At 42.1% G+C, this 10,785-nt stretch overlaps 1 protein-coding gene across 2 annotated transcripts; it reads right to left on the bottom strand.

Annotated features, from left to right (window-relative positions):
* Positions 1–304: 304 nt before the first annotated feature.
* Positions 305–5,937, bottom strand: LOC116685406 (armadillo repeat-containing protein 1; the record flags this gene model as incomplete). 2 transcript variants are annotated; one of them, XM_032510479.1, is given in 4 exon segments in its annotated part: positions 305–494; positions 1,490–1,581; positions 2,571–2,771; positions 5,703–5,937. In XM_032510479.1, coding segments are annotated over 3 exon segments (447 nt in total), but the record flags the coding sequence as incomplete, so codon positions are not given.
* Positions 5,938–10,785: the final 4,848 nt, after the last annotated feature.

The following is a 10,785-nucleotide window of genomic DNA, read 5'->3' as shown; positions in this document are numbered from 1 at the left end:
TTTATATAGACCTTAGTGGTCCCTAATACTGTATCTGAAGTCTCTTATATAGACCTTAGTGGTCCCTAATACTGTATCTGAAGTCTCTTATATAGACCTTAGTGGTCCCTAATACTGTATCTGAAGTCTCTTTATATAGACCTTAGTGGTCCCTAATACTGTATCTGAAGTCTCTTTATATAGACCTTAGTGGTCCCTAATACTGTATCTGAAGTCTCTTTATATAGACCTTAGTGGTCCCTAATACTGTATCTGAAGTCTCCCTCTCAGCCTGTAACTTGATGAATGAGAGATCATTCCTCACCGGGTCGTCCAGGCCCTGGATGTGCAGGACCACGGTCTTGGCCCTCTTGTTGCTGGACCCCAAGAAGAACTGGGCTTTCCTCCGGCTGCCGACGGAGGTCTCGGCCGGCTCGGCGCCGTCGCTGCCGACCGCCTGCAGCAGCTCGTAGATCTCCGACGCCAGCAGCTTGGTCTCCCCGGGAGTCGTGGACCTGGACCACAGAGCAACGCAGTCTACAGTCTATACGCCAGTCTACGTTTACCCTCACTTACCCTCCAACTACAGAGGCTTGAATAAGTTTGTTAAAATACAGGGGCATAAGTAAACACCCCCTATGTTAAAATACAGGGGCATAAGTAAACACCCCCCTATGTTAAAATACAGGGACATAAGTATACACCCCCCTATGTTAAAATACAGGGGGCATAAGTATACACCCCCTATGTTAAAATACAGGGGCATAAGTATACACCCCCCTATGTTAAAATACAGGCATAAGTATACACCCCTCTATGTTAAATACAGGGAATAAGTATACACCCCCTATGTTAAAATACAGGGGCATAAGTATACACCCCCCTATGTTAAAATACAGGGGCATAAGTATACACCCCCCTATGTTAAAATACAGGGGACATAAGTATACACCCCCCTATGTTAAAATACAGGGGCATAAGTATACACCCCCCTATGTTAAAATACAGGGGCATATGTATACACCCCCTATGTTAAAATACAGGGCATAAGTATACACCCCCCTATGTTAAATACAGGGGCATAAGTATACACCCCCCTATGTTAAAATACAGGGGCATAAGTATACACCCCCCTATGTTAAAATACAGGGGCATAAGTATACACCCCCTATGTTAAAATACAGGGGCATAAGTATACACCCCCCTATGTTAAAATACAGGGGCATAAGTATACACCCCCCTATGTTAAAATACAGGGGCATAAGTATACACCCCTATGTTAAAATACAGGGGCATAAGTATACCCCCCCCTATGTTAAAATACAGGGGCATAAGTATACACCCCCCTATGTTAAAATACAGGGCATAAGTATACACCCCCCTATGTTAAAATACAGGGGCATAAGTATACACCCCCCTATGTTAAAATACAGGGGCATAAGTATACACCCCCCTATGTTAAATACAGGGGCTAAGTATACCCCCCCTATTTAATAGAAGAGAGACTGACTTGTGGATGACGTTCTGCAGACTCAGCATCATCCCCAGCTCCCCCTGCAGCTTCTCCCGGTTGGCTCGGCATTCTGCCAGGTACCGGACCGCCTGGGACAGAACCGGGCCCGTTAGACCGCGGGACACCAGGGCGTATAGTGCTATATAATAACATATAATATAATTATAATGCTATATAATAACATATAATATACTTATAATTCTACGTTGTTTCTGTCTGAAACCTGAATTAACCGTCGTGTTGTCGACCGCCGACCTATATTTTGTTACCATCCTTACCAACGTTTTGGTCGTCTTTTTCGACCCTATTGACATTTTTGTGGCTTTTTCCCAAAAATGTAAAAACTTTTTTACCTTTGTGACTTTTTTGACGTTTTTGTTACTTTATTTGACATTTTTCTCTCTTTTTATTTTTACACTCCTTCGAAAGTTCTTTTACAATTTTGCTTCTCCAAATGATATAATTTGACCAAAAAAAAAAAACCAAAACACATTTTTTTACATTTGTCACTCTTTTGACATCTTTGTCTTTTTTTTTTTTACACTTTTTCCAATTATTTTGTTCACCAAATGCTACGAAATTGACAAAAAAAAAACAAATCCAGTGAGAGCAGAGACCTGATGATTAATGTACCGTGTGAGGAACGTTGTTGGGAACCGTCCTCGTTACTTTATGGGACAATTAGTTTGAAATAAACCCAAATTTCTGATGTAGTAACTTTTTGTAAAGGGGGTCAGATTAGACCTGAAGACACCAGGAGGGTTAAAAAAAAGCGTCAACAATAGTGTTGATTTTCTATTTGACGGGAAAACAACACGAGGGTTCATATTACACTAATCTACCAGATAATAACAGCTTTTTTGGGGGTTTATTTCAGAAACTCCATTCATACGTGCAACAATGGACAGCTGGTGACCACCTGTAATGCACTACCACATCTTGGGGGGTAAGTTGTTCCAGAGTCTCAGGGCAGCAACTGCAAAAGCCCCCCCCCCCCCCAGTCTTTATACCTGGGCCCTGGGACCAGATGTGCTAGGCTAACACACACGCAGGTGTTGAGGGTGCAGCAGCCACTCACCAGCAGGGCGGAGTAGACCACCTGGGGGTTCGGGTGGTCCAGGAACAGGATGAGGCCCGGCAGGCAGCCCTGGTCCTGGACGATGGCCCGGCGGTTCATGGGGTCGGAGGCCAGGTCCCGGAGCTGGTTGACCACAGCCAGGGCGTCCGGCTCCGCGCTCATCATGGCCGACACGCCGTCACACCCCCATGCAACGACTCACTGGGGACGGGGACAAAGACCACATGATGGAGGGATGGATGGAGGGATGGAGGGAGGATATATTTCAACTTTCTTATTGATGCCCAAAACGTGATGCTGATTTAGTTTCCATGACCACCACTTTACTAGTTTTATACTCTCTGGGATCCATGGTCAATAACCCTCATTTATAGAGAATTATACCTGATATTAGAGTTAAAAAAGCAGAAATTATGAATTATTTTGACTAATAGTTAAGATCAGAGGAATGAAAGAGCGTTGGAAGGAATCCATTTTTATGGTAATTTGGTTAAAAAGAAACTCAGATTTCAGAAATAGACATTTTTTAAAGGAGGACAACAGGAGGTTAAAAAGTGGAATCTACCAGCGCTGCTCTGATTGGTTGGAGCGCTGTCCTATGGCGTGCAGAGGGAATTTAAAAGACAGACGTTTGTCCCGCCCCTCGGAGTGAGCCCAGCCAATGGGGAGCCCCTGGACCCAACACCTGGATGATGTGGGTCTGGGGGCTCCCCTCCCCTGGAGGCTTCATGTAGTTCTCCTGGAACATTGGGTCAGTTTCAGCAAATATGACATGAAGTTAGTTTTAATAAGTGTACTGCACCTTTAACCCTCCTGTGGTCTTTGGGTCAAATTGTCCCGTTTTCAGTAAAAAAAAAAAATTGTCACAAAAAAAGGGCCATCGAAATAATCGCTGAAAATGTCAACATTAAAAATATCAAATAGTGTTGGAAAAAACACCAAAAACATTTTCTAAAAGCACCCACAACATTGAAAAAGAGACAAAAATGTGGGGAAAACAATAATAATGTTGAAAAAAAAATGTCTTTCATGGATGACAGGAAGACAACACAAGGGTTAATAATGTACAGTAGAGGCCTTTGGTGTGGGAGACCAGGGTTCGAGTCCCACTGCGATACAGCTACCACCTCCGAGCCCCTAGATGCCCCTAGAGGCCCGAGGGCGTGCGACCTCTGACACCCAGAGCAACTGGAAGTGGTTCGGATGAAAGCGTCAGCTAAATTACACGTGATGTAAAGTCAAATAGAGATAAACTGAAGCAGCTGGTGCTGCATCTCAACCGTCTGAACGTGCTTTATGATAAAGTTTGGTTGATTTGGGGACTCATGCTGCTGCGGGGGTGTGTTCATGGTTAGACCTGGTTCTAATGTGGACTTCATCCTCTATACAGGTCAGGGGGTTGCATTAAGACGTGAAAGAATGTAATCCGGCCCTTTAAGACCCAGACCGTGGGTCTTAAAGGGCCGTGGCTGTGTACATACATACAATATATATATTTATATATGTTTATTAGGGCTGGCCTCCACTAAAGAAAGTCTTATTGACACTTACAGGATTTTGTCGACTAATTGATGCGTTGATTTAATCGGCAGAGCTTTGAGACTAGAAAGGCACAATATAGATGTAGTTAATGAACCATCTGGGAAACTGAGTTTCTATCTAATCCTGTAAAAGCTCCACTTTAACTCTGGTGTTCAGCGGAAATGTGTCATAAGTTTCTTGGAAATGAGGAATTAAGCATGAATTAGCATGAAAAATGACTTATCAACTAAATAAATCTTGGTGGAATAAGACCAAAACCCCAGATTAGTCTAATGGACTCAGAGGGGACAGCCCTAATATATATATATATATATATATATATATATATATATATATATATATATATATGCAACACATAGCTAAATACTCTGTGTAAGTTGAAAGAAAACTGCACTTGTAAATGTAAATGTTCTTTTTTTAATGCTGCTTTTTATGTTGATTTCATTGTTGAAATTGTTTCATTAGTTTTAGACCCAAACAAGCAGAGAACACGTTAATATCTGATAATTATGACAAGTTATATCGTTAGCACTGTGTTTGTTGTCTGCAGAACGTAACTAATAAACTAACTTGTAATCTGATTAACTAAAAACTCTGATTTTTAACATGAAACCAAAATCTCCAAACCATAAATCAGTCACTTTAGTGTAAATGTGATGGCTGAGAGGATTTATACATCCCATAATAAACAGCCTGGTGCATAACTTACATACTTTTCTACATAAATACATCTGCAGCATCACGTGGTCATTAACTCAAACACAAAGCTGGCAGTGTCTACAGTTATTATTATTATTATTATTATATAATTATAGGTTAATAATCAGACTTTTGGACACCACAGTACTGAGCTAAGTGCAACCTGCACAATTGTTGTTTTTTTTTACATTTTAGCATATTATTATTTAAGCAGTTGCACATTTTTGTTTTCCCATCCTGTACATATTCAAATATTTGTTCTTTTATTTTATTTATATTATTATTTCATGTATATTGTATGTATGTATATTTTTCCTAGTATTTCATTTATATTTATATTCTGTGCTTTGGGACTGATTCTGCTGCTTTAACACCGGAATTTCCCATTTTTTATTGGGATCAATAAACATCTATCTATCTCTATATCTATCTATCTATCTATCTATCTATCTATCTATCTATCTATCTATCTATCTATCTATTAATATTAATTGGGGGATGACATGTGGACAAACCGTTTTTCTCCCTAATCATTAAACTCAAACACAAAGCTGGCACTGTCAACAAATAGGACATTAATTATTAGTATTAGTATTTTTAATTGGTGGGTGAAACATGCCGAACCCACCAGAACACTGTCACCTATTTTATAAAGGTATTCAGAGATGTAATAGGGCGCGTGGACATGTTCAGGTGACCAGAAACACGTTAAATCATCAGAATTTAACATGAACTTTGGTGCGTCATAAAACGACCGGAGGCGGGTGTTGTCACCCCGCCGGGCCGCCTGTCGGACGGTGATTCTCGGATGAAAACAGCTGCGTGAGCCGCTAGCTCTGGAGGCATGCTAATGCTAATGCTAATGCTAATGCTAATGCTAACAGCGCTTACCTCAGACGGGCACTGCCGGCACCGAGCTAACGGCTAACGGCTAACGTTAGCGGTTAGCTGTCCGGTTAGCTCCCCCTTTGTCAGTCTCACGTGACACTCTGAAGACGGGCTGATATCTTCCACTTTTAGTTAAAATAACCTCGTTTCCGATGCTCGGTACAGTCGGACTGTAAATACGCCGCGTCGCCACCGTTCTTCCTGCTGAAGGCAACGAGGGCGGGCCCGTCTCAACGCGAAGGCCTGTGATTGGATGGCGAGCCGCCGCCACACCCTGCTGACCAATCAGCGGCGTTGTTGGGAGAGTTAAAGGGCCCACGCCCTGCAGCCGCTGCCAAACTGACGCAGGATCAGTTTAAAGGCTCAGAGTGACGTATGGATGCATGTTGGTTCAATATTAAAAAAAACATGACAAATATGGGAGTTTTTAATACTAATTAATAAGGTCAGAATACAGCCGGAATAATCAGTTTTCAAAAAATTAAAATTTTCAGAATTTGTTAAAATTGTAATTTCCCCTTGCAGGATTAATAAAGTATACATTATTATTATTATTATTATTATTATTATTATTATTATTGTTTTTAAAGATGAATTTCTAAAGATTTATAAAAAAATGTCACACCATTTACTATGATGTATTACACGCAGGATTTTGTATTAATATTAATTATTATTATGAATCTTCTAGCTGGGAGACTTCTTCTAGACGAGGACACTTGTGGCGGTCTTCCACTGCGTGGTATCTACTCTCCTCGGCTCTACGCGCCTTTTTTGGTTTTCCATTACGAAAAAAAGTACCCCTGGGACCTGCTACCAGGTACTTTATGTAGTACTAGATAAAGACCTGACCTGCTACTGCTACAGGTATTTTATGTAGTACTAGATAAAGGACCTGCTACCAGGTACTTTATGTAGTACTAGATAAAGGACCTGCTACCAGGTACTTATGTAGTACTAGATAAAGGACCTGCTACCAGGTACTTTATGTAGTACTACCTCAGTCGAGGTTCCCAGCGAGCCGAGGCGATACCAACAGGTGACGTGGTTACCTGCAGACTGCTAATTGGTCGATCACCGCGTTGTTAGCAAACAAGAGTGCGGAGTGTGTGTCCAGAACAAACGGGACATTTAAAAAAAATCTAACCAGACACCAGATTATCCACTCTCTGCACTATTCTCACTGTTCAACTGTTCGGGCTACTAGCGGCTTCATGTCGTTTCCAATATTGCACACTGTTACTTTAAAAAAACAAGACAATATATATATATATATATATATATATATATATATATATATATATATATATATATATATATATATATATAACAAAGTTTTTATTTAGCTTTTCAAGTAGCGCATCAAACCCTCCCGTACTTCCCGGTCTTCTTCCTCTGCCCCCTGGGACAGTGTCCCCCCCCCCCGGCTCTGCTGTCCCAGATGTGTCCCAGTCATTGTCGTAAGCCTCTCCGTGACTCTCATACAGATTATACACAGCCCAGCAGGTCAGAACCAGAACCAGAACCAGAACCAGAACCAGAGATCTCACCGGTCGGACCTCGCCCACCAGACGGTCTGAATGCTCTGGAACACAACCGGTCCACAGCAGACATGTTGGTGTGTAATCATGGAGCTAAAGTTCATGTACTTTATAGCGTAGAGTAAATACTGACTGCGACGCTGAACACGTGCAGGTGTTAGCTAACGTTACAGGAAACGTAACGTACCCTTTGGTGTCGGCGAACAACCGTCATGGCGACGTCTGAACTCCGGAGGAATTCCCAAACTCCCGTTTCTCCAGCGGTGATGTTTGTTGCTTCCTTCAGCTTCTTTAGAAACAAAACATTTCTTGTGTCCGCGGCGAGGAGCCAACGTTGAAAATTACGTCATCATGCGTTGCTATGGTGACCAGCCACGCTGAGGCTTTACTGCAATGGAAAACGGACGTAGAATGGGCCGAGCCGAGCCGAGCCGAGCCGAGGCGAGCTGTTACCAGCAGTGGAAAAACGCCATTGGAATACCTGCACAACAGGGACAGGAAGTAGAACAGGGACAGGAAGTAGAACAGGGACAGGAAGTAGTTCTTTTGGAGATTCTGGTCCACTAGGGGCTGTTGGAGCAGTGTTTTCCATTGAGAACGAGCTAGCATGCTACGGTTAGCATGCTACGGTTAGCCGCCTCGTCTCTAGTGACGTAGAAAGTCGTGCAGATGTTGGACAGCTCACCCGGAGACTGAAGACATAAGACACTCAGAAACAGATCAGGATCAGAGGACATTTCAGAAGACATTCAGAAACCAGATCAGAGGACATTCAGAAACCGGATCAGAAGACATTCAGAAACCGGATCAGAGGACATTCAGAAACCGATCAGAGGACATTCAGAAACCGGATCAGAGGACATTCAGAAACCGGATCAGAGGACATTCAGAAACCGGATCAGAAGACATTCAGAAACCGGATCAGAGGACATTCAGAAACCGGATCAGAGGACATTCAGAAACTGGATTCAGAAACCAGATCAGAGACATTCAGAAAACCAGAGGTATCAGAGGATATCAGAAGACATTAGAAACCGGATCAGAGGACATTCAATCAGAACATTCAGATCAGAGACATTTAGAAACCGTATCAGAGGATATTTAGAAACCGGATCAGAAGACATTCAAAAAGATCAGAGGACACTCAGAAACCGGATCAGAGGACACTCAGAAACCGGATCAGAGGACACTCAGAAACCAGATCAGAGGACACTCAGAAACCGGATCAGAGGACATTCAGAAACCGGATCAGAGGACACTCAGAAACCAGATCAGAGGACACTCAGAAACCGGATCAGAGGACATTCAGAAACCGGATCAGAGGACATTCAGAAACCGGATCAGAGGACATTCAAAAACCGGATCAGAGGACATTCAGAAACCGGATCAGAAGACATTCAGAAACCGGATCAGAGGACATTCAGAAACCGGATCAGAGGACATTCAGAAACCGGATCAGAGGACATTCAGAAACCGGATCAGAGGACATTCAAAAACCGGATCAGAGGACATTCAGAAACCGGATCAGAAGACATTCAGAAACTGGATCAGAGGACATTAGAAACCGGATCTCACTCAAAACCCAATGAAGTTTTTTTTCTAAGTGTGTCTGCACCAGAGACACAAAATGACCCCCAAATCCCAGAAAAAGGTGATTTCTTTCATAATATGGGCAATTTAAAATATTTCTCAATAACTTATGGATACATATGGACGCTTTAAAAAAAGGTCTTAAAATCAAATCAAAGAAAGAAAAAGAAAACCAAAACACATCTGTAACACCTACTCATTTTATAATAATGCATTCACTGCCTTTTAATGGAAAGAGAATATTTGGTAATATGTCCATACTAGTAGTAATAGTGATATGTATAAAACTTATATAAAACTATTATATTCCAGTGCTGCGTCAGCAGGGGGCAGCGCAGACCAGCCAACTACAGATGTGTCGAGAGGAGCTTCTTCTTTAAAAAATAAAAAAATTGAAACACACCTCTCCTTCCTCCTCCTCCTGTGTGCTCCATCAGATGTTCCACAGGCGTTGCTGTAAGGAGCTGGGCAGCTGAAAGCCGTTCCATATCTGGTCCCACAAGCCATCTCTCTAATGAACACAGTGTCAGGTCCAGTTCTGGTCCATGACCCAGTACCACGGTCTCTACAGCACCTGTTCACTGGTTCCACTATTATTACACTTATTTAGTATTATTCATTATTCTCATATCTCACTTATTATTTGTTATTTATTCATCATTCTCATTTCCTATTTCAGAACTGTTCATAATGTTCATACTGTTCATATTGTAATATAATTTATTTGTTTGTACAATTGTATTGATCTCTTCATTGCACTCATGCCTCTATATTGTTCTGTTTAGAGTATGATATAGTGTGTATATATAAGTGTGTATATTTCTGTTTTGGTTGATATGTATGTGTAAGCACAGTGTGAGTAACGATGCTCCAAAGAAAAATTCCTCGTATGTGTCCTCATACCTGGCAGATAAAGCTGGTTCTGATTCTGATTCAGAGACGTGCGTTGTCACATGCATCTTCTCTGCGGAACGTTAGAGACGTTCACGGCTGCAGGACATGTCTTAAAGGGGCTCAGGAGTCACTTATCATATTATACTATAGTTTTATTCACATGGGAAGGATTTGGAGTTGTTTGATGGCAACTTTTGATGTAAATAATTAATAAACCATTTGGAGTGACTTGCCCAACACCAGTGATGGGGGCCACTGGTCTATAGACTTAAGACTCTATTTATTGGTCCTTTTGAGGAAATTGAGTTTCCAGCAGCAGATTTCAGCAGCTTACAACACACTCGAATAGAAAATAATGATATATAAAAAATACAGCATAGATAAATACAGTATAACAATAACAGTTAACTTTTAGCTATAAAAAGACCTTTAACATAAAGCATCAGTTAAGAGCAGATAGAGAGTCTTGGTATGTATGTGAGAAGATTGCACAGTGAGAGAGTGGCAAGGCAACCACTCTTTCCCTTCCTGTTCTGTACTGTCCTCTTTACCCCCCCCCCCCAAGTGAGGAGTTGTAGAGTCTGATGACATGAGGGACAAAGGAGTCCTTGAGTCTGCTGGTCCTACACATGGGAAGGAGCAGCCTTCCACTGAACAGGCTCCTCTGGGTGCTGATGACGGTGTGCAGGGGGGAATTGTGAATAATGTCCAGCAGTTTGTCCAGTGTCCTCCCAAAGCAGCAGAAGTGTTCAGCCATGGTGACGTTGCTTCTAGTAACAGCTGTGAAGATGTTACTCCTGGATTGACAACTTCTAGGAAAGCCACAAGAACTCCCTGTTAATGAGTCCAAGACCAGCAGACTCTCAGAGATTAGACACACTCCTCTACTAAACTACTGAAGAAAAGCATGGTGTGGATCTCCAGATCTCCTCTGCTGCAGTGCCAGACTCTGCTGTGTACTACTGTGCTGTGAGGCCCACAGTGACAGCAAACCCACAGTCTCTGTACAAAAACCTGACAGCTCCTCACTGAACACACACACACTTCAGCTCCTCCTATTG

The sequence above is a fragment of the Etheostoma spectabile genome, unplaced genomic scaffold (genome assembly GCF_008692095.1).
Source record: "Etheostoma spectabile isolate EspeVRDwgs_2016 unplaced genomic scaffold, UIUC_Espe_1.0 scaffold00569807, whole genome shotgun sequence".
NCBI lineage: Eukaryota > Metazoa > Chordata > Actinopteri > Perciformes > Percidae > Etheostoma > Etheostoma spectabile.
Note: the sequence above shows the minus strand (reverse complement) of the source record. Positions and strands in the feature narration are given on the sequence as shown.